The 24,435-nt window shown below is 35.4% G+C and overlaps 2 protein-coding genes across 2 annotated transcripts; one reads left to right on the forward strand and one right to left on the reverse strand.

Moving 5' to 3' along the window:
* Nucleotides 1-6,638: 6,638 nt before the first annotated feature.
* LOC124832227 (synaptotagmin-2-like) lies at nt 6,639-12,456 on the reverse strand. The gene is made up of 12 exons (XM_088107497.1): nt 12,148-12,456; nt 11,889-11,987; nt 11,754-11,804; nt 11,540-11,663; nt 10,698-10,816; nt 10,515-10,616; nt 8,763-8,837; nt 8,250-8,326; nt 7,912-8,158; nt 7,489-7,839; nt 6,904-7,032; nt 6,639-6,776 (listed from the first exon to the last, which is right to left on the reverse strand). The coding sequence occupies exons 1-12, from the start codon at nt 12,256-12,258 to the stop codon at nt 6,639-6,641; spliced, it is 1,623 nt and encodes a 540-aa protein (XP_087963623.1). The 5' UTR covers nt 12,259-12,456.
* Nucleotides 12,457-14,145: 1,689 nt separating this feature from the next.
* On the forward strand, nt 14,146-24,401 carry LOC124832232 (E3 ubiquitin-protein ligase UPL3-like). The gene is made up of 18 exons (XM_047306386.2): nt 14,146-15,322; nt 15,597-15,707; nt 15,828-15,944; nt 16,097-16,267; nt 16,346-16,507; nt 16,686-16,934; nt 17,053-17,174; nt 17,253-18,687; nt 18,977-19,072; nt 20,046-21,617; nt 21,722-21,946; nt 22,028-22,132; nt 22,820-22,900; nt 22,993-23,061; nt 23,157-23,285; nt 23,420-23,542; nt 23,842-24,085; nt 24,179-24,401. The coding sequence occupies exons 1-17, from the start codon at nt 14,492-14,494 to the stop codon at nt 23,905-23,907; spliced, it is 5,664 nt and encodes a 1,887-aa protein (XP_047162342.2). The 5' UTR covers nt 14,146-14,491; the 3' UTR covers nt 23,908-24,085; nt 24,179-24,401.
* Nucleotides 24,402-24,435: the final 34 nt, after the last annotated feature.

Raw genomic sequence — 24,435 nt, forward strand, 5'->3', positions numbered from 1 at the left:
GTTATGTTGTAGATATCTATACTTGCAATAATTTAAACAAGTTGAATTTTTGGGGAAAACGTGTGGTGATGTAGTTGTCCGTAATAAACGAATAGCTGAATTAGGAGAGTGGGAATCTATTATACTATTTTAAAATAGCCATTACTTCCGAGTTTAGTATAAGAATTAAGAAAAGCAGAAAACGGATTTGTGCTTTGTAGGTATTTGAGGGGGAATAAATAAAGAGAAGAAAGCTTTACTTTACAGAACTATGACACGTGATAGAAGCCAAACAGTTTTATATTACCATAAAAATGACATTTTTTGCATAATCTCGTTTTGAAAAGTGATTTTGATTAAGAAGAAGAAATGATTGTATGAGTGTAGTGAGAACCAGCAAAGCAAAAAGAGTATGTCATGTGCTTAGGTAGTTGTGGGAGTCCTGTTTGGTTGTCGTTCCCATGTGGGACTCCCCAAACCCCAACCTTTTCCGATATGTCTCCTTCACATACACGTATACGACTATACCTTAATACCTATCATTCCTCATTCAACATATATGTTCCTCACATACGACAACTATTTGGGTTAAATATGTTTTTAGTCCCTGAACTATCAGACGATTTTGTTTTTAGTCCCTGCTCAGAACTTTGATGGTTTTTAGTCCTTATAGTTTTGAAACTCTGAGTAATAGTCCTTAAAAATGGACGGCGTTAAGTTTTTGTGGATGTGTCAAACGGCGATGCCACGTGAGCTGTGATCTCTGCCTTCACTCTCTGGCACGTGGAATGTTTAACTGTTGAACTTAGATTAAGCACTTCGTGATGTTTTATAAATGAGATAAGCACTTGGTTCTTCTTCGTCGCTGCAGCTGAGGAGAAAGAACTTGGTTACATCTGAAGGTGAAAGAAGTTGGGTACATTGTTGAGGTAAGTTCGTATGTTTTGGTTTTGGTCTTCTTCTGTTCTTCGTGTAAATATGAGGATTTGGGATATAGGGTTTCTGTGGGCACCAAAGCTGATGAAGGGATCGTTTTGTTGTAGTGAAATGAAAGGTGACAGTGGAGGAAATGGTTGGACGCGAAGGTCAATTGGTTCGTCTAAGTCGCAAAGCTGTGGATCATCTTCACGGCTACCTTCTAAATTGTGTGGTTGTGGTGAAGCATTGTTGGTTTTGAAGGCAACTACTGTGAAGAACAAAGGAAGATTGTTTTATAGATGTAGAAATTGGGCAGTAAGTGATTAAATATTTCATTTCATTTGCTGAATTTTGAATTCATCCTGTGTTGTTTTGATTGCAGAGTAATTCAAGTTGTAATTACTTTGAATGGCATGATGAAGGAGTTTCTGAAACTGAAGGAAGCTTTGAAAGAAAACGTGAAGAACTTCAAATGTGTTTGGAAAATGAAAAACTCGTATTGGAGCTAAGGAAGAAGAACGACAAGTTGAAAAGGAAGTTAGAAGAAGAGAAGAAAGTTGGAAAAATGATGTTGTTGTTGTTTATCTTGTCATGGGTTTTCTTTTGTATTATGTTTTTGTTAAAGATTAATTGTAACTAAGAATTATGGTGTTGAATAAAATGAGGATTGTCTGGAAATTGTTTATGTTGTTGTTTGTTTTCCCTTTAACATTGGACTGATACTGTTACTGGTGTATTCATTTATGTTGATAAAGAAAACAGTTCACAGCATAAGAAAGCACAGGCAGAGTATCTGTAAATGTGGACTTGGAATAAATAAAGTTAACTTGCCATTGTGCAAAGATGGAATACAACTCAAAGTTTAGTGGTCCCTTTGAAAATGAAGTGGTCACATACTATTAAATAACATAAGTTTAGTGGTCCCTTTCCACTACAAAAAATATTAAAAGCAACCACACCAACCACTGTAGCCAGTACTATAATTGTTCCCTTAGTGGATCACTTTCAATTACAAAATTCAATACAATAAAGGGTTGGAACAAAGGCATCTTCAATTGGTACTAGCTTGGGACCCTAGATGTTGTGCAGCCAGTCTTGAGGATGTTCTTCTTCCAGCTTCGTGCCCTAATGCAGGTCCTGCTCCACTGGCACTTCTTCTTCCCCTTGAGGATGTTCCTCCTCCTTGGTGACTTGATGCAGCTCCTGCTTCACTGCCAGTTGTTCTTCCCCTTGATGCAGCTCCTTCTGACCTTGATGCAGCTCCTTGAGAACCTCGTGCACTGGAAGTGGCCCTTGTGCTGCCAAATCCTCCTGTACTGGAAGTGGCCCTTGTGTTCTGTAAATGGAAGTAAGCAACATTGCAATTGTAAGATTGTAAATAAGTTTGAATGTGTAAATAAGTGAACCAGTAAAAGATTGATTTTGTACCTTTTTGTTTGCCCTTTTACATGTTCTTACATTATGACCAAATTCATTGCAGCTGCTACACTTCATAAGAAGATTCTTCTTTGATAATTTTGTATGAGTGACATATTCATCAGCCTCCCTTCTTCTTAGTTTTTTAGGCCTCCCAGGGGGTGTTTTATAAATTGGAGGCAGTAGGGAAGGAAATTCAGAAGTAGACCACAGTTGTTGTCCATTGATTGGAACAATCTCAGGGCCATAACAAGTGTCATAAGCCTCTCTCTTGTAATAAGGATGTACATAGTCTTCAGGGTTTTCTTGTTTGTAATTGATGGCAGCCACAGCGTGCCTACAAGGAATTCCTACCAAATCCCAAAGGTAACAACTACATGAATGGTTACTAAGGTCAACTACAAATTTATCCATAGTAAACCCGTGAGTGATTTCAAATTTTGCTCCCCCTGCCCAAGTTGGAATCCAATTTCCACTCTTCTCAACTTCCCCAGCAAGCCTATTTCGTGGTTTAGGCATCACAACCCCTGTATATGTCTTTGCTTTTTCTCTAAGTGTTGCAAACCTCCTCATAATGTAAGTTCTAATCCATTCCATCATAGTTATGATAGGTTTGTCTCTAGCTAGTAAAATTGTACTATTAAATGACTCAGACAAATTATTTAACAACACATCGCATCTAGGATAACTACTAAATGCATGTTTACACCAACGATTAGTTGGAATAGATAGCAACCAATTGTAAGCATCAGTGTTAACATTGGACAACTCACCCATTTTCTTTTCCCAATCCTGCTTGAATGTGGCCTTTGCAGCCCCCATCATAAGATCTCTAATAAGCACTCCTCCACCAAACTTCTTCTTGTAATTGTTATACAAGTGCCTTAAGCACAATCTATGTTCCACTCCTTCCAAGATCTCATCAAAAACTGTCATTAGTCCCTGCAAATCATAAAACTTTGTGATTAGTCCCTGCAATTCAGAAAAGGTCTTGCTCAAGAGTAAGTATTCCAGTTGCTACTGTATAAAAATAGGGAAATATTAAAATGAAGATACCTTTTGTTGATCAGAGATGAAAACCCAACGTTGACAATCAATTCCTCCAATATCTTCCAGTAGTAGTGTCAAAAACCATCTCCAACTCTCTTTGCATTCATTTTCAACCACAGCAAAAGCTAGTGGGAAGTATTGGTCATTCGGGTCTCTGCCCACTGCCACCAACAGCTGACCCCCATATGTTGTCTTCAGATGACAACCATCTACCCCTATGAAGGGCCTGCAACTTCCTAAAAAGCCTTGCTTACAGCCATCCAAACACATATAGAATGAGCCAAATCTTGGAGGCAAACTTGGTTGGGGTTGATTGACTTTAATTTTAAATGTTCCAGCCTTCACTCTTAGCAATTCACCCACATAATCATATACACGAGCATATTGTCGCTCTCCATCACCAACCAAAGAATCCAAGGCAATTTGCTTTGCCTTTCCAGCTTTCCAAGCAGTGATTCCAACACTGAATGACTTCTTAATGTCATCAATTATTTGGTTGACAGTCATGTTAGCCACATTTACAAACCTATCTACTAATACTTGTGCAATCCAGTTCACACTTGCACTTTTGTTTCCAAAGGTCCTTCCACAACTGTGTCGTCCAACCAAGGTTTTCACCCTAAATGTTTCCTTCCCTCCTACCTTGCTAGCCATAATCAGAAAACCACATTTGTTTTTACAAACTGCCCTTACTCTGTTCAGGTCATTCTTCACAAACTTAACCTCTTTTCCATTTAATACACTATGCTCCAATAGTGCATTTTTGAATTCCTTTAAAGAACAGAACTCCATCCCCAATTCAAATCTGAAGTTCTTGTTCATATCATCTTTTCTAAACTTTTTAAATTTCCCCTTTGACCTCACATCCTCATCACTATCTACATTTGAATCCAATTCATCACTGTTGTATTCTTCATTGATCTCATGATCTCCAACTTCTTCATTCAGTAAAAATGAACCTTCCCCAACATTGCCTCTTCCACGGACACATTTCTTCTTCTTTGTCATTCTATTCCACCTATCCAAAACTGGATTAATGTTTCTCCGAAATTGGTCCACCCTATCATTCTGAACATCAAACCCATCATCTTCATTAGCCATTCTGTCTTCTTCACTGTCATCCATACATTCTTCAGCTGAAGCTTCTACTTCCCCCTCAACAACATTCCCCCCTTCCTCTTCTTCCCCAAGATAATCATATTCATCACCAAAAACAAACTCTTGTTCTTCCTGACCCATTTGAACATCTTCATGTTCATCATGACCATCACACTCTTCTTCTTCCTCACCCATTTCAACGTCTTCATGCTCATCATCACCATCACACTCTTCTTCCTCACTCATTTGAACCTCTTGCTGTTCATGACCACCACCATACTCTTCTTCCTCACTCATTTGAACCTCTTCACCACCACCAAACTCTTCTTCCTCACTCATTTGAACCTCTTGCTGTTCATGACCATCACAGTCTTCCTCACCCTTATCAACCTCCTGCGGTTCATTACCACCATCACAGTCTTCCTCACCCTCTTCTAGACCCATTCCACCCTCTTGTACAATCTCATCCACTTTGGAAACCACTTCCTCCGTGTCTATGTTTCCTTTTTCAACATCACCCTCTTCCACTTCCTCAGCCACTTCACCACAACTAAGAAAGTGAACTTCCACTGCCTCACTAGGAAGAACATGTTCAACATAAATTTCTACCTCTTCGTTATTCTCCTCTGCATAATTAGCCAAGTACAGTGCTTCTCTGTCATCACTCAATAATCTGACATTATTCATCAGCCTTTGTTTGGACCCCTTCCACCAAAGTTTGAACTCTGCATCATACTTAAATTCTCTAACTATTCCAACCGCTTCAAAATATGACCAACGATCCGGATCAACTCCTTTGATCACGTGTATCTCTCCTCCAACATACTGTAACCCCTTATTACTAACAAACTTCCCCATGTGATGCAAACAAATGTCGAAAACCATTTCTAGACCTACATTCACACATCAACGCTTTACGCACAAATTGGAACAACCATAACCGAAAAACAAAAACAATAGCTTAACTTACCTTTAAGCTTGTCTTTACGCTTGTCTTTGACGACCACCGGAACGACCACCGGAACGACCACCGCAACCACCACCGCAAGGACAATCAAGATACAATGCTTCCTGTCAAAGCTTTCCACTACAATGCTTGCAGTAAAACTACGTTTTCCCCCCAATTGAAATATTTACTTTTCACAAATTCTGAACCCTATATCTAATTTCAATTAACAACGTAATTAACTGCTTAATCTAAGTTCAACAGTTAAACATTCCACGTGGCAGAGAGTGGAGGCAGAGATCACAGCTCACGTGGCATCGCCGTTTGACACATCCACAAAAACTTAACGCCGTCCATTTTTAAGGACTATTACTCAGAGTTTCAAAACTATAAGGACTAAAAACCATCAAAGTTCTGAGCAGGGACTAAAAACAAAATCGTCTGATAGTTCAGGGACTAAAAACATATTTAACCCCAACTATTTTTATCACTTTGCTAACATTATTGTCTTTCACACACACCAACTACAGATACTACACATCTATCTCCACCTCCCTCACTTTCTTCTCCTTTCTACCTTTCTTTCCTTTTCAAATCGGACATACTGCAATTCTCATTATCAAAACTAACACCTTGATACATTTTAAACAAGATTTTGCTTCCCCTAGACAGATACATTTTATCTTGATAAAAATGAAAAAGATAATACCATGTCACTACAACACTCATCTCAAGTTAAAAACGACCTTAAGACGTAGACTTTTAAGTTTAACTCAACTCACACCAATTTATAACATGAGATTTACATATATTTATATACTATAAATTACCAATATCTCTAATGGACCTGAATTTTCAATCACTAGTATTATCCTACATATGATAATCACACATAAAATTTTAATATCATTTTCAACTCAAAACTTTAGAATACTATGAATTTATAAGCCCTTATTTTTATATAGTTTCTCATTTTTAACCAGAAGTACTTAAGATCATAAAATGTATAAAACGAAAAACAGATACAAGTTGGCACTTCATTGATAATGCATCATTAGTCTTATGATTTATGTTCAAACCAAATCATATGTCATTAATCATGTATTAGATTTTGCTTTCGAATGATATTTTTACAAGCATGTACATGATTAACAAATAAATCAATGTAACTTAATTATACCCCAATAAACTCTCAAAAGAAGAAAAAAGAGGAAATTCATAAAGAATTCTGTTAATTAGCTTGTGAAGCTCTCCACTGTAGTTCTATTTGGATACGACCATTCTTGGAGTCTATAAGATGGTGCCTTTCGTTGATTCTATTATTCGTCACAACGTCCGCAAGACTAATGTCAGCATAACCCAAAGATTCCTAACATCGTAAGAAAAACAAATCAATAAAATCACAATCAAAATCAGTATCTTTCAATGTATTTTGAAGATATAACAGTATAGAAAAATCCAACAGAAAATCTATATATATTCAAAAAATCATGTACCTTTTGCCGTAGAAGGCTTCGCGAGGAAGTGCTAACAACTTCCACATGTAATTTATCATTAGTGGGAGACTCTTCCACCAAAAATTGAAACTCTTCTTCCCACCTTGGATCTCTGTTTTTCTTTATTATCTATAAATTGCAATGATAATCATACATTCATGAGTATCATATGATAATAGTTTCTCTGCTTCAACCACTTTTAGTTTGTTCTATTACATTCTTTTTCTAAATACATACTCTTATATTCTCTGTTTCAAACAATAATATCATATCTTTGCCTTGCTTTTCTATCTGGTTTTCCTTCTGTTTTGCCATCTTATATGCCATAGAAAAATGATTCTTACCCATTTAAATTTTTTATATTTATTTGATACTACTTTTACTTACTTTTTTCTCGTTTTTTTCTTGAAAAAATACAAAACTTTATATTTTTTATGACTTAACAAGGGTAGAATGATATGAAAAGAGTGAATTTTTATAATTAAAAAAAAAGTAAAAAAAGAATAGTATAAGTGAATGTAAAAAAATTATGTCAAATATCATTTTTGGACAAAAAAGTAAGTTGATTGTAACATGCATTAATACCTTAGTTCTTCTCTCTTCTCCTCTGAAAATAAGGCGTACGTGTGGATTGGTATGGTACTTTCCTTCAACATCTTGAGCTTCATGGATTATAACTACAAGTAAGCCTCCACCAGGAGGAGTCCCTTGGGGAGGACTCTTTGTAGGGTGTGGCTCCTTAAAACTTTTGGCCAAGTCTTCGTTCCTAAATGGTTTATATGTCAATTCTAGAACAATTTGTCCCCGAGACTTCTCATTCTGGGCATCCTTTGGATTCAAGTTTTTCAAAAGTTCAAGAGTAAAAACTTTAGGTTCATCAACCGTAAGTTCTTTCAAAGGAATAATATTCATACCCATCTTGTCATGCTTCCCAACCTAAGTGTGCAAAAACAATATTTAATCCAAATACATATATAGAGAGAGAGAATAAAAGTTTCAGAAATCGACCTGTTCCCAGTCAAAAACTTGAAACTCTAAAGCTTGAGTCTCAGGATCTTTAACAACCAAACTAAATTCTTCGTTCCATTCAGGATTCAAGTTTTTATGCTTTACAGTAGTTTTTTTCGATGTCAAAGTGTCTTCGGTAAGTGTTAACTGTACATAAGGGTCAGATGCACCAAGAAGATCTTTCTTCTTTAACTTCATTGCTCTTATAACCTTTGTATTTAAAATTCCAACAGGCCTCTTCTGTGCCCTAAAATTTCACCAGAGTTCATTAATATCAAATACCAAAAAACTATCACAAACACGTAAGATAAAATATTGCAGATAATGCATAAACGTACTTCGATGGATCTATAACTTGAATATCTAAAGTTTTGGGCCATAGATACATATTTGCAACTTGATCTTTGATAATCTCCTGAAAACAACGATGTTATAAAATTGTTTAAAAGTCACACATCTTTCATTAGCTCGTAATAGCTAAAACATAAACAAGTACAAAAAATACACACGTAAACCTAATTAATCTTCTAGAAGAAAATCATTAACTTTTTTTTTTCACGATGTATGAATTATAATTTTAAACCACAAACTATCCATCCCTAAATCTTTGTAATTGAACACTGTGTGCATTTTTCCTGTAGTATTCATCTCATCGATTTTTAATATGTTTACTGTCATTTATTTTTCTATTTTGTGTAATATATCTGTGTTACTTATGATACCTCAAAATACTATACTCACAAGAGATGAATATCAATTTAACTCAATTAAAAAATTGGTATAATCACTTTAAGTCGATTACAAATTTATGGGAAAGAATGAAATAAAAATAGGAAATATTAGTTGCGTACCTGAACGAACTTGTAAAGTACAGGAATAGACATAAGATCAGCCCCTACAAGCTTCAGCCCAAAGTCAACATATGGCTACATGAAGAAAGATACCAAAGTAAAATTGTAAATTTAATCATTTAATTGTTGTAATAAAAACAAATAGCTTTTGCAAATAATAATCATAAGTGTGAGTCATGCACGTAAGCTATCTTAACTTTCAAAGTAAAATAAACTTAGTGAAGATAAAAGTTGATGATTACATTATTAATAAGGTTTACTACAAAACTGTAAGAATAAATTACACTCGTATTTTCTTTGCTTACAATATATATATATATATATATATATATATATATATATATATATATATATATATATATATATATATATATATATATATATATATATATATATATATATATATAACCATTTTGACTACGTTAATTTGACACACATTATACATACAAGCTTCTTGACGTAATCTTTTTTCAAAAATATTACAATGTTTATGCTTATTAAATTTGTTGTTAATGTTTAAAAAAATAAGAGTATTACGTACAACACAAAAAATTTGATGTCAGTATAATTTACTCAGTTATAAATGATAAGTTTCGTCTCTAATTATTTAGGCCTTTTTCTCCCTGCACCCATAATTGTTAATTGCACTCCTATACTACAAACAAAAAGACTAAAATATCCTTCCTGTATGCATCACCCACTGTTACTGCCGCAATCATCTTTGCTGCACTATTTGGAGGAAGATGAAAGAGAGAAAGGGATAGACTAAAACAGTGGGTTGGTTAGTTTGTGTTCGTAAAACTTCTTCCCAAGGATATCATATACGTTTGGGAATGTTTGTTTCAGAGAAATTATGTTTTGGAAAGATTATTTCAGAATTTTTTTTGTGAAAAGTGCATTTTGGAAAATATCTCATGTTAAAGAAATCTTATTCTATAAAGTTAATTTGAAAATGCATTTTATATGATCCGAAAAACTTATTTTAGATGTTTTGTTTTGGAAATTTTGATCCAAAAATTCTGAAAATTTTCATGATAAAATCTGAAGGTCACTTTTATAAATTAAAAATTATGGAGGTGCAGTTAGAAATTATAAGGGTCCATTATTTATATCATCCGCTAAGACATGCTGGGAGAGTCATACCTAAAAAAAAGGCCAATCGCCGTCAGTCCTTTAATGCTCAAACAAACAAAAAATGAAAATAAATGTCATTTTAATAAGATTCCATTGTTGACCAAAAAAGAAAAACCTTAATTTTGGAAGACCATTTTCAATTATAAAACACTTGATGTCTTGACGACGACTTTTATGGATCATTTTGATATACCAAAGTATGGCAACTCTCATAAATAACATTCATTGATTAAACTTATATTATAAAGTTTTCAAATATGATGACAATACAAAATGTGTACAACAATTTTTTTCTCAACAATGAAATATTGCATTGTATTTTTATATTTATTATATTGCATTGTATTTTTATATTTATTATATTGCATAAAGCTAAAAGAAATTCATTATTTCCTTTTTCCATAGGAATTGAATGACCTATGATCCATTAATGTGTACATACACACACATATATATATACACATATATATATTCATATTGGACTCAAAAGTGTTGCACTTTCACAAACATTACAAAGGTACATAATACTATGGTGTGTGTGCCATGTCTAAATAAAATGTTGTCCATGTATTGGAGTGATTAGTGGGTAGGGAAAATAATAAAGAAATCAATTCAAACCTTTTCCATGAGAGACACGAAAATATTGGCAAAGCATGGAAAACTTGGAACCAAAGGTTTCAAAGTAATACGCGGTATAGCAAAAACATGCAGATCCATCACCTGCAAAAATTCAAAACTCTTAGAATGAAGAAACCCATAGCTTTTCTCAGTTCATCCACTTCCACACGATGAAATGTTCACCTGGACCGTTGCTTTCAACCCAAATTTCTTAACTGCAACAAGGATATTAGGATTTGCTGCCCATTTTACAGAAAGCTCCATGATTAATTCTTTCTCTTCGGTCTCGTAAACTTTCATTCCTGTTCACAATAATTCACGCATTCAAAGAGAAACGTGAGAAAATTCATTTACAGTATATCATACAAGTCCTTTACAAATAAATCAATTGCATAAAACAACACATTTTTTTTTCTAGAATAAATGGAAGATCATTTTTAACAAACCTAATGATAATATGAAGTGATTTATAATTTTGATGAGTCAAATCTCAAATAATATTTTATGGCAAAATGGGTCATTTAATAGATCAAACTTTCTTGATTCGAAAGCATAATATAAAAAAAATCATTTTTTTAAGAACAATAAAGTTACAATTAATCAGCAAATTTAAGTGGAAATCAAATTAGATCTAAATATTTAATAAAACTTTTGCGATTCTTTATTTATTATAACTAAAAACACTTACTGAGTTTATTTATTGGAAAATGACACTTGAACAACCATTTTTGACAACATTTAGACACGCGCACACGTGTCTAAATTTGAGTGGTCCATTTTCATTTAATTTTTCCAACTGGACCACTCAAATTTAGACACGTGTGCGCGTGTCTAAATGTTGTCAAAAATGGTTGTTCAAGTATCATTTTCCTTATTTATTATAACCTCTCTCCAAAAAAATAAATGTGATTTAAATTACTTTACAATAAGAGAAACTGGTGAAAATTAACATTAGTAATTTCTTCATTATCTGCACAAACTAAAAGGTTTGTATCCAAAAATGCATCACTCCCACCTAAACTAACCTTGAAAAGTTGGCGGCAAGGAACCTAGTGTTAGCTCTTCGAATTCAACGGAATCAATTTTATATTGTGGTATTTGCTCTTCAATTATAGGCTTTGCAATGGTCTCTGCTGTTTTGCATATAGCCTGAAAAACCAAACGTTCAAACAATCAAACGAAAGAAATTACATGTTAACCGATTAATGTCAAGAAATATACTTAAGAAAAAACGAACACCTTATTTAGATAAGGCCACATATATTCTATAAGTTTGTTAAGCCAATCAACCTGCAGAAAAACACCAATGAATGGTTGTGCAATTATACAGACTCATAACAAAAAGATAAACAGAAAGTGCAATGAATTGCTTACCCGATCGAAGTCTGGATTCTTTACCCAAAGTGGAATTTCAGGAATCATTCGGTCTACAGTTTCTGAATCTTCCTCTGTCAATGGTTTAATTTCAGGATCCTATCCAAGCACAGTGCATAAGTGAAGAACTTAAACAATTGTAGAAAAAAAGAGAGCCAAGATTCTACAGATTCATAATGTGTTTATAAAAGAAAGGAGCTGGTGAACGGGGAAAATACAAAATTATGTTGAAAATCATTTAATGGAATGTGATTCTTACCTTCACATCACTGGGTTGAACATAAATAAAGAGATAATAACCGATAGCAAGACCCATGGAAATCCCAAATCCAAAGCCAAAAAAACTAAATATGGTGCCGAAGAAACCCATCTCGATCCTCAAATTTGTTTCGATCACAATCTCTGTTCTTCTTTTTCTTCTTCTTTTTCGTCTTTTCTCTCTCTCTCTCTCTCTCTCTCTCCTTCGCCCTCTGCTAAAAGCAATCACCTCACAAATACGCCACTACCAATCTCTTTCAGCTCTCATCGGATCACCATTCCTACGTTCAAACCATGACGTGAAAAACGAACTTTCTTTTACCCTAAAAAAGAACACTATTTTTACTAAATAAATAAAATCAAATTATAGTTCTGATAAAGATGTAATAACGCTAATAAATGCATTATTTTTATTATGCATTTATTTATTTATTCCTGCTAACATATATCTAAAAAAAAAACCTCTTGTAACTGTATGGACTAAATTATTATTTTAATTGTCTCATTTGTCACCTAATTTAGAAAGTCACATGTAATTTAAAAAAAAAAAATCTTTAAATTCTTATGATACACTATCATCTCTTAATTTTTACACTAGTAGATCATGTAACAGATTGGGATATTGATTTTTTTCACTTTCTTTTATTTTTATTCTATTTTTAAAATTGACTTTTGATACGTTTTTCTTTAGAAATTAATTCGTGTATGTAATTTATTCATATGTCTTGAGTAAAACTAATGAAATAGTATACAAATATTTTAAAGAACAAAAGAATCCTATGATTGCGCTGACATAATTGTGAATTTTTTAAGTAACATTATTAATAAACAAGCCGTGTGTGTTTAATTACTACCTTGCAAACTTTAAAATGTGGCATGTACTTTTTGAGACAAAATGAAAACATTAAGCCCTGTTCATTTGAGTGGATTTGAGAGCATGGATTTGATGGGATTTGAGAGGATTTGAAAATAATTTTTTTTGTCGTTTATTTGAGTGAATTTGGAGGTAAATGAGAGTGAATTTGAAAATAAATTTTGTGAGAATTAGTATAGAATTGTATTGACATGACAAATTAAAAAAATTATTTCCAAATTCACTCTCATTTACCTTCAAATTCACTCAAATAAACAACAAAAATAATTATCTTCAAATCCTCTCAAATCCCCTCAAATCCATCCTCTCAAATCCACTCAAAAGAACAGAGCCTAAGAGATATAACATATTTTTTCTGTCGAATATTTGATTGGACATAATAGTACACTTTTAAGTCAATAATAATTTTCATCCATAAGTAGTGAATAATAATTAAATGATAAGATATAATATTTGAAACTTATAATATATTTTCATACCAATGAAAGATATAGTTGATTAATAACTTTAAAATATACAAGAAATATTGAAATAAAAATCAAAGAACAGATGAATTTGACTGTGTTGATACAGAGTGTTCGATCTAAACTGTAACAAGGTTAATTAGTTAACAATATCACAATATAATTAATTTAAAAAATTTAACACTAATATAATTAAAGATTATTAAATATAAATTCAAAATAATGAAGTACATACAATTTTTTGATATAGTGAAAATAATTTTTCAAATTTAAATAACTATAGAATTCGAATTAATTATTTTTTTAGTTTATACATTTATATAAAAAATATTATGTTTTTTTTGCATAAAAAAAGTAACACATCATATTAAAAATGAACATGGTTAACAATTTTAATAAATTAAAAATATACTTAATTATTTTTTAATACGATTATACTCAATATATTTATGAAATATGAATATTTAAATTCAAATTTTATTCATGAATATAAAAATATAATTTTAACACGTGGATAATTTATTTGTTTGAACTTTGAATGAAGTGAGAAGAAACCAAGCGAGTTGTGACTCACTGTTTCAGAGTGACGAGTGAGTGTCTCTGCGCTTGTCCAAAGAAAGTTACGTATAAAAGGGGTATTTCTGTTCTGTGTTGTGTCCTGTTTGTTCCTTTTTTATTCCCTTAGCTGCTTCTCACATGTCCTTACTTAGGGTTTTCATCCAAAAATTTCATTTCTGTGTTGTACACTAAACGCAATACATTACCCGAACTCCAGATTCTCAATTACCATTATCCAATTCGCTACATTCATTGTTAATTTATCAATCTGGTCATAAGAATTTAAGGCGGTTTCGTATTCGTACGACACCGATTCGGGACTTTTCTTGGATTTTCTTGGATTTAGGGTTTTCGCCGATTTAATATATTCTTCATCTGATAGAGCACAGATGCAAGGGATTAATCGATCGGTGAGAGGTCAGATAGACTGAGGCGAGTCTGGGTTTTGTATGGAAACTCGGAGTCGGAAGCGGGCGGAGGCTTCCTCAGCTGCCCCTTCATCCTCGTCCACCTCTCGTTCCGCCAAACGCTCTCGTCTCTCTTCTTCCTCTTCTTCGATCCCGAACACCCCAACTGTTAATACACGTTCTCGTTCGGCCAGGACTAACACCACCACCACAAATTCCGTTTCTATCATGGACCCCACCAACGAATCCTCCGGGTCAAGACGTGATCGCCGTGGCAAGAATTTGGAAAGGGACAATTCGGACAAAGGGAAGGAGAAAGAACAGGATGTTGGGATTAGGGATGTAGAAAGAGAGCGAGCCTTGGCGTTGAACATGGAGGGTGAAGGTGTTGGGGACGACGATGATAATTATAGTGACAGTGGTGTGCATCGGAATTTGACGTCTGCTAGTAGTGCCCTTCAAGGGCTTCTTCGGAAACTTGGTGCTGGTTTGGATGATCTGCTTCCTGCCACGGCTATGAGTGGTTCTGCGTCCTCTTCTCATCAGAGTGGTAGACTCAAGAAAATTCTGGCTGGATTGCGTGCTGACGGAGAAGAAGGTCGTCAGCTCGATGCATTGTCGCAGCTTTGTGACATGCTTTCCATTGGAACTGAAGAATCCCTCAGTACATTTTCCGTTGACTCGTTTGTTCCTGTGTTAGTGGGGTTGCTTAATCATGAGAGCAACCCCGATGTTATGCTACTTGCTGCCAGGGCGCTTACCCATTTATGCGACGTTCTTCCCTCATCTTGTGCTGCTGTTGTGCATTACGGGGCAGTGTCTATATTCTGTGCGAGACTGCTTACGATAGAGTATATGGATTTGGCTGAGCAGGTTATTTCTCATTTAATCTCTTTTCTGCCGATGGTTTATGTATCAGGAATCTAGTAAAAATGTTGTCATTGCTTTGCGTCTAATTCTTTTTAGAAATGTGTTATCTTGTATATGAGATTCCTAAACCTCAGGTTGGTTTCTTTTTGTCTAAGGCTATACATTTGTTTAAGTGTGCTTGAAAATGGGCTGCTGTCTTCAACGAGGTTCTTTTTGTTTGATACACCTGTGGCTGTCTACATTGAATTCTAATGGATGCGATTATTGATATTAACAGTCTCTTCAAGCGCTAAAGAAGATTTCTCAGGAGCACCCAACTGCCTGTCTTCGAGCTGGAGCTCTGATGGCTGTACTTTCTTACTTGGACTTCTTCTCAACAGGAGTTCAGGTAAATCATCAATGAAATCCTTACATATAAGGATGCTTAAAATTTTCGAAGTGTGATGATTCGTTTTGCATTTGCTACCCTTAATCAGCAAGCTTATATTGACATGATCATATTTTTCAGCGAGTGGCATTGTCTACTGCTGCAAATATGTGCAAAAAGCTTCCTCCTGATGCAGCTGACTTTGTAATGGAAGCTGTTCCTCTTTTGACAAACCTTCTTCAGTACCATGACTCCAAGGCAGGACTATACTTTTGTTGTTATACTTGTCATAAATGGAAACAACACTCCTTAGTTTTAAGAAAAGATTGTTTGAGTAAATAATGATGCCATAGACAGTGTTGCCAATTTTCTAATTGTGTCTTCACAACTTTCAATTATAATATTTCTAGGTTCTGGAACATGCCTCTGTTTGTCTGACTCGAATAGCTGAAGCATTTGCCTCATCTCCAGACAAATTAGATGAATTATGCAATCATGGACTGGTAACACAAGCTGCCTCTCTCATTTCTAATAGCAGTTCTGGAGGTGGTCAGGCTTCTCTCAGCACTCCAACATATACTGTAAGTGTAATCTTTGTTGCTAAGTCTGATGTTTTCACCTTTGGCAGGCTGTTCCTTTGACATCATTGATTAATGCAGGGTCTGATCCGCCTTCTTTCCACATGTGCCAGTGGATCCCCTCTTGGAGCCAAAACATTGCTTCTCCTTGGAATTAGTGGCATTCTAAAAGATATACTATCCGGTTCTGGTGTTTCTTCTATCACCTCTTTTTCACCAGCATTAAGTAGGCCGGCAGATCAGGTATGATGTACTTTGATTTCTCTTTCTCTTTTTATATATAATTTTATTTCATCTCTCTCTATGGTTCATTTTCATAGACTCTGATATTGATCTCGTCATTTAAATCCGTTAAAACTTTTAAGTTCACTTTTAATTTAATTAAAAATGAATTTATCCCATTCTCTTTTCTAATATTTAGATATTTGAGATTGTGAATCTGGCAAATGAACTTCTGCCTCCATTGCCACATGGAACCATTTCTCTTCCTGTCAGCTCCAACTTGTTTGTGAAAGGGTATTTTGTGAAAAAATGTCCTGCTGGCACTTCCAGACAAGAAGACACCACCAACGGAAATGTTCATGAGATATCAGCTCGTGAGAAGTTATTAAATGATCAGCCTGAGTTACTTCAGCAATTTGGGATGGATCTCCTCCCAGTTTTAATGCAGGTTAAATGTTTAAATTGATTTCATTGTTAAGCTATATTTATTATTTGAGTTTTTTCCTGGACTTCTTTCCTCTTCCATCCCACAACTTACTAATATTTTTGCCCTGCTTTTGAATTAGATATATGGTGCCAGTGTCAATGGTCCTGTTCGCCACAAATGTCTTTCTGTCATTGGAAAATTGATGTATTTCAGCACAGCTGAGATGATTCAGTCTTTGTTGAGTGTAACAAATATATCAAGGTATCTAGAACTTCAACTGGATTGCTGTTGCTCTATGTTCTCTGTAGAAACTTATGTTTTGTCAATTTGATGATATAGTTTCTTAGCTGGTGTGTTAGCATGGAAAGATCCGCATGTTTTGGTACCTGCCTTGCAGATTGCAGAAATTCTTATGGAAAAGCTTCCTGGAACATTCTCTAAGATGTTTGTCAGAGAAGGTGTGGTCCATGCGGTTGACCAACTTATTTCGGCTGGAAATTCAACTGGAAATTCAACCAATGTATCTATTCAAACGTCCGCTGAGAAGGATAGTGATTCTGTATCTGGAACTCATTCTCAGCCCAGACACTATCGCCTGCGTAGTGGTAACTCAAACCCCGATGCAAACTATTTGGATGATTTGATGAGGAGTCCAGTTCCAGTAAATGTTGGTTTGCCAACAAGTTCTGTTGAAACTCCGACAACTGGTTCCAGTATTCGGGAGTCTATTAGCTCAGTTGCTAGAGGTTTTAAAGACAAGTACTTTCCTTCTGATCCTGGGTCTATTGAAGTGGGTGTTAGTGATGATCTTTTGCATTTGAAAAATCTCTGCACAAAGCTGAACACTTGTGTTGATGATAAAAAAACTAAGGCAAAGGGAAAAGTTAAAGCTTCTGGACCTGGTCTCAACGAAAATTCTAATAACACAGAAGAATATTTAATTGGGGTGATATCTGACATGTTAAAGGAACTTGGCAAAGGTGATGGTGTATCTACTTTTGAATTTATTGGTAGTGGTGTTGTTGAAGCCTTGTTGAGTTATTTATCTTGTGGGTATTTTGCAAAAGATCGAATGTCAGAAACCAGTCTCCCCAGACTTCGTCAACAGGCACTTGCAAGGTTCAAGTCATTTGTTGCTATTGCACTACCTTTGAGCATTGATAATGGGGATGTTGCTCCTATGACTGTCTTGGTTCAGAAGCTTCAAAATGCATTGTCTTCCCTGGAACGGTTCCCTGTAATGCTGAGTAATTCTTCTCGTTCATCTAGTGGGAGTGCACGTCTCTCCAGTGGACTAAGTGCATTATCTCAGCCCATAAAGCTGCGTCTCTGTCGAGCACAGGGTGAAAAGTCACTTAAGGATTATTCTTCCAATGTGGTACTGATTGATCCATTAGCGAGTTTAGCAGCCATTGAGGAATTTCTGTGGACTCGTGTCCAGCGCAGTGAATCTGGTCAAAAGTCTACTGTACCTGGTGAAAATTCTGAATCTGGAACAGCTCCTGCAGGGGCAGGTGTTTTATCTCCTTCCTCTTATACTCCCTCAACTACCCGTCGACATGCAGCTATGTACAGATCATCTTTTAGTATAGAAGATACACCTACAAAAAAAACATCTCAAGATAAAAGCACAAGTTCATCTAAGAGCAAGGGTAAAGCTGTATTAAAGGCTGCACAGGAGGAAGCAAGAGGACCTCAGACCAGGAATCGCAGAAGAGCAGCTCTAGATAAAAATGCTCAAATGAAACCTGTAAATGACGAATCAACTTCTGAGGTATGCTGCTAAATTTTGGAAAAGAGTTTTATTAATAGAATAATTTTATTCTCAATACATATTTGTTTATAATATTTAATTATGGGATATTATTTATACTTAATGTTAATGCTTATTGTTCTTTCCTCCTCTTTTAGATAAAAACCATTGTTGAGCTTCCTTCATCTAATAGATAGTTGATATATTTACTTGATGTGGTCTCCTGTAGAATATTACTTGAGTGGGATCTTTTATTGTTTAAGGCCTTTTTGTTGTTTGACATTTTTTCCTCTCTACCTTTATGGGATAGGATGAAGAATTGGATATATCTCCTGTTGAAATAGACGAGGCTTTGATGATTGAAGATGATGATATTTCTGATGATGAGGATGAAGACCATGAAGATGTATGTTTATACTTCTGCTAAGACTTTTCCTTTTTGTTGTTTTTGGTTATGCTTGTATTCATATCTATTAATTATTTAAATGTTTAGTTTTGTGTACCCCTTTGCTTTTTCTTCAGTTCAATTTGTTAGTTAAATTTTTTCATGTATTTGTATTTGCCATTGAATCTACTTCCATTGTTATTCTCCTGTCTTCTATTTTAAAGATTTCAGCAAACATAAATGCCATTATTATAGTTATAGAGTCTATCAGACAGATCATGACCATTAGTTGTTGTTACAAGTGTTGTCAAGAGTATGATCTAGACTGTAAGATTCCAAGTTTCATGATCTTTCTGCCACTTTCCTTTTTGTATGAAGATTGCAAGAAATCAAGATCACTGAACTGGTGAAATTATGCAATATTGTGCTAGTGCGATTAAAAAATCTGTCATTTCTTGTTATGTTTGGAGTATTTTCTTTTGTTGACTTCTTGTCGTGTTATATTTGAACTTTAGCAGACCTTTTTGTATATGTGTTTTGTGACATACCGCCTGCATATTTTTATATTTTCTATTTTCTATTCATACAACAACGCATATAATTTTTTTACATGATCTCGAAATCTACATTTTCTGAACTTGCAACCGTTCTCTGATCTTTGGGTAGGATACCGTTCTTGATGCCATTAGTTGTTTGTGAGATTGAAGACTACATTTAGCTTATTGCATCCATTATTATTATTGAGTTGAAGAGATGTTATATTTGTTTACTTAATTGGATACTACCATTAATTGTTGAGTAGATTGGAAGACTTTGATTTGGTTTTAGGTGTTCCTGTTCTAGATGTTGAAATTTATGAGACCAAAATGCTATTATTGTTTCTTATATATTTTAATAACCCCTATTGATAATTAATTGTTGATTCAGAGATTGGATCTATCAAACAGATATGTTATTATTTCACTAATCAGTGTCATATTCCAACTTTGTACAGGTGTTGAGGGATGATTCTCTTCCTGTCTGTTTGCCCGACAAAGTACATGATGTGAAATTGGGTGACTCAGCTGAGGACAGTACTGTTGCTACAGCAACAAGCGATAGCCAGACTATCGCAGCCTCGGGTTCTAGCAGCAAAGCTGTGACAGCCAGGGGATCCGACTCTGCTGATTTTAGGAGTGGGTATTCATCTAGCTCAAGGGGTGCAATGTCATTTGCTGCTGCTGCTATGGCTGGACTAGGATATGCTAATAGCAGAGGTTTCAGGGGTGGCAGAGATAGGCATGGGCGCCTGTTGTTTGGTACTTCTAATGATCCTCCAAAATTAATTTTTACTGCTGCTGGGAAGCAGCTTAATAGGAATTTGACTATATACCAGGCAATTCAAAAACAGCTTGTGCTAGATGAAGATGATGATGACAGATTTGCTGGCAGTGACTATGTATCCAGTGATGGAAGCAGTCTGTGGGGTGATATTTACACCATCACTTATCAAAGAGCAGAAAACCAGACGGATAAGGCATCTACTGGAGGATCAAGTTCAAATACTTCAAAACCTGCCAAATCTGGCTCTGCCTCAAATTCCAGCCCAGAAGCTAAGTTGCATCAGACTTCTGTTTTAGACAGTATATTGTATGGAGAATTGCCGTGTGATCTAGAGAAATCTAACCCCACCTACAATATTTTGGCACTCCTGCGTGTGTTGGAGTGTTTGAACCAGCTTGCGCCTCGTTTGAGGGCTCAAATGGTTTCTGATCGCTTTGCTGAGGGTAAAATCTCTAATTTTGATCAGCTAGTTGTTACAACTGATACTAGGGTTGTTCAGGAGGAATTCATTAGTGGTAAGCTTACTCCAAAATTGGCTAGGCAAATACAAGATGCCCTAGCATTATGCAGTGGTAGTCTTCCCTTATGGTGTTATCAGTTGACTAAAGCATGCCCTTTCTTGTTTCCTTTTGAGACTCGACGACAGTACTTCTATTCTACTGCATTTGGGTTATCTCGAGCACTGTATCGACTTCAGCAGCAGCAAGGTGCTGATGGTCATGGATCGACTACTGAGAGAGAGATTAGAGTTGGGAGATTACAGCGCCAAAAAGTTCGTGTCTCTCGAAACCGTGTCTTGGATTCTGCTGCAAAAGTTATGGAGATGTATTCTAGCCAAAAAGCGGTACTTGAAGTAGAATATTTTGGTGAAGTTGGCACTGGCCTGGGCCCAACCCTGGAGTTTTATACAATTCTAAGTCATGATTTACAAAAGGTTGGACTGCAAATGTGGAGATCCCATTCTTCAAATAAACATGAAATGGAAGTTGACGGGGATGAAAAGAGAGAGCATAGTGTAGGCTCTAGGCCCAATTTGGCTGGAGATAAAGAACTTGTTCTAGCTCCTATGGGTTTGTTTCCTCGGCCTTGGCCTACAAATTCTGATGCATCAGAGGGTAGTCCATTTGCAAAAGTCATTGAGTATTTTCGGCTGCTGGGTCGTGTTATGGCAAAAGCTCTTCAAGATGGACGACTATTGGATCTGCCATTGTCAGTGGCATTCTATAAGCTTGTTCTTGGTCAAGTATGTTATTGTATAATGTTGATGTTTCAACCATCTTGATGTTTGTAGTTTATCTGAATGTAAACTTATTCTAGTGTATGTTTCTGATCTTCATTTTGCTATAGGATCTTGATTTGCATGACCTTCTGTTCATTGATGCTGAGCTTGGGAAGACTTTGCAAGAGTTAAATGCCCTTGTTCGTCGGAAACATTATGTAGAATCTGTTGGTGGTAGCTGTACTGATACTCTTTTTAACTTACATTTTCATGCTGCGCCAGTTGAAGATCTTTGCTTAGATTTTACGCTTCCTGGTTTTCCTGAGTACACCTTGAAAGCTGGAGATGAAACTGTACGTAGTTAATCTGAGCTATTTCTTGGATCTTGATTCTCGTGGTATAAAAATTTCCTTAACTTGCTCCCAAATGATTAGGTCGATATCAACAATTTGGAGGAGTACATATCCTTGGTGGTTGATGCAACAGTCAAGACTGGAATCATGCGGCAAATAGAGGCATTTAGAGCAGGGTTTAATCAGGTTTCTTGTTTGTTTTAATTAGTTAGTTTAAAAAGTTTGGACATTGTTGGTGTGGAGCATGTTATTTTTCAAAAAGGTGTCCCCCCTTCCCTTCCCAATGAAATGGGAAATATCATCTAGCAACATTGTCATTCTTGTTTATGTATCTTCCCCAACTTGTCTCCCAATGCATTCCTGAGGATTTTGTGTTTTAGTGTGTGAAATGCTGTTGTATGATATATGAAGCTTACCTCACGCAGTGGAATAAAACTATTGTAATTATTGTAGGTTCGAATGACTATGTCTGATGCATGAAATTAATTTGATGACATTACATTGAAGTTCTTAAGTTGTGTTCTGTAAAGACGAAGTTATTTGGTGTTCTATTGATGTCTTAAACGATGCAGTGCTTGCCTTGGTCTCATGCTTGAATATTCCACTTGGGAGATTTTTATATGTATGCACTTGTCCTTTTACTTATTTGCTCCCAATCACCAACCATACTTTACCTGCATAAAATAGAAACCGCAATGTTTGGTTATTGGATGTTAAAATTCTGACATTCTAATTGTTCGTGAAATGGGTGGGTGGTTCTGGTTTTGCTAGTGTCTCTTGTAAGAAGATATTGCTGGGGAACTAGTATTTTTTTTCTTGTTTGATTTACTTTAAAACTGATCAAAACTTGCATGCTTGTGCTGTTTAATGCAGGTTTTTGACATCTCATCTTTACAAATTTTTACTCCTCAAGAACTAGACTACTTGCTTTGTGGCCGGAGGGAGTTGTGGGAGGTATTTTGCGCAATTTTATTACTGCTTGGGAGTTAAATTAATAGAACAAAGCATTGAAATCATAATATTTTTTGGTAAAACTGTTACTGCAGGCTGAGACACTTGCTGATCATATAAAATTTGACCATGGGTACAATGCAAAGAGCCCTCCTATTGTTAATGTATGATTCTCCTCTAATTATAAGTAACATATGGTATTGCGGAAGATTAGAGCTAGTTCTGTTTTGATGCTTGTCCTGTTGGATGCTATTTTCAGTTACTTGAAATTATGGGGGAATTCACCCCGGAGCAGCAGCGCGCCTTCTGTCAATTTGTTACTGGTGCACCTAGGCTGCCACCTGGTGGGCTGGCAGTTCTAAATCCAAAACTAACGATTGTGAGGAAGGTAATTGGAATAGATTTGTGATAACGAGATGACTCGTTGCTTATCTTTATTTTTTTTTGTATATTAATTTTGTTGTTCTATATGCATGTTAACATTTGTTGCATTCATGGCCTTTTTTTTTTGGTCTCGTGCAGCTTTCGTCAACTGCAGTTAATACTTCATCAAACGGGAATGGAGCTTCAGAATCCGCGGACGATGACTTGCCTAGTGTGATGACATGCGCTAATTACCTGAAACTTCCTCCTTACTCTACCAAGGTACTGCGATACAGCATACGATAAATGATTTGTGACGCAATCTCTTCACACTTTTTGGCTGAAAATGTGTATCTTTAAGTTTCTACTGTTTTATTCTTCAAAATGGAAGTGGTGCAGCGAAAATGGTATTCAAGTAACATCTTTGGGTCATGAAATTGATTTTATCTTTTCGTCCATGTTTGCTTGGGATTAATTCTTGGAATTGAATTCCGCATTTTATAAAACCAGCCAAAACCCAGCAATTATTTCCAATAATACAGTACTTTTGTTGTTGATCAATGATGTCCAATTTTCAACAGGAAGTTATGTACAAGAAGCTACTCTATGCAATCAGTGAAGGGCAGGGATCCTTTGATTTATCATGAGTTCTGGAACTAACCAACCTTACCCTGTATGTTAATATAGATGGGTCAGGGTTTAATTGACTCTATTATTGAGTCTCAGTTAAGTCTTGGTTGGGATTCAGGTTCCTCCTCGCGTCTCAAATAATAGTCTCGTTTTCCGTGCTCTCCATGCAAATTGCAAGGTTGTGGTGTAACTCAGGTGAGTTTCCTTTTTCTGTCTGTTCTATAATAATGATGAGATATATGCATGGTATTTTCTCTGCTGCTTACTGCCCGATTCTTTAAATTGCAGTCGAATCGGGTGGCCACATTTTCAATGTGTAGGATCATTTACGGAGCTCTTATTTATTTTCACCTGTTAGAACTTGTAAATAAAATAGCAATGATGAAATTTTGATTCTTTTTTTTTCACTATTCTGTTTGTAAGTCCAATTATTCGCAATTAGCATGTACCAAGAAAGGGTAAAGGGAAGAGAAATAATTTAAAATAGTATGCTTTATTATTACTTCTGCCATTTGGAGTTTCAAACAAATGTCTTTTTAGCAAAC

Source organism: Vigna umbellata, chromosome 2, assembly GCF_029865625.1.
Source record: "Vigna umbellata cultivar VRB3 chromosome 2, Vumbellata_1.0, whole genome shotgun sequence".
NCBI classification, from domain to species: domain Eukaryota; kingdom Viridiplantae; phylum Streptophyta; class Magnoliopsida; order Fabales; family Fabaceae; genus Vigna; species Vigna umbellata.

Coding starts and splice junctions, on each gene's coding strand:
- LOC124832227 (XM_088107497.1), bottom strand. CDS start 12,258: ATGGGTTTCTTCGGCACCATATTTAGTTTTTTTGGCTTTGGATTTGGG. Junction 10,617..10,697: donor GGTTGAAAGCAACGGTCCAG/GTGAACATTTCA, acceptor GAATTTTTGCAG/GTGATGGATCTGCATGTTTT. Junction 8,838..10,514: donor TCGTGTCTCTCATGGAAAAG/GTTTGAATTGAT, acceptor TTCTTCATGTAG/CCATATGTTGACTTTGGGCT.
- LOC124832232 (XM_047306386.2), top strand. CDS start 14,492: ATGGAAACTCGGAGTCGGAAGCGGGCGGAGGCTTCCTCAGCTGCCCCT. Junction 22,133..22,819: donor TTAGAGCAGGGTTTAATCAG/GTTTCTTGTTTG, acceptor TGTTTAATGCAG/GTTTTTGACATCTCATCTTT. Junction 23,286..23,419: donor AACTAACGATTGTGAGGAAG/GTAATTGGAATA, acceptor GGTCTCGTGCAG/CTTTCGTCAACTGCAGTTAA.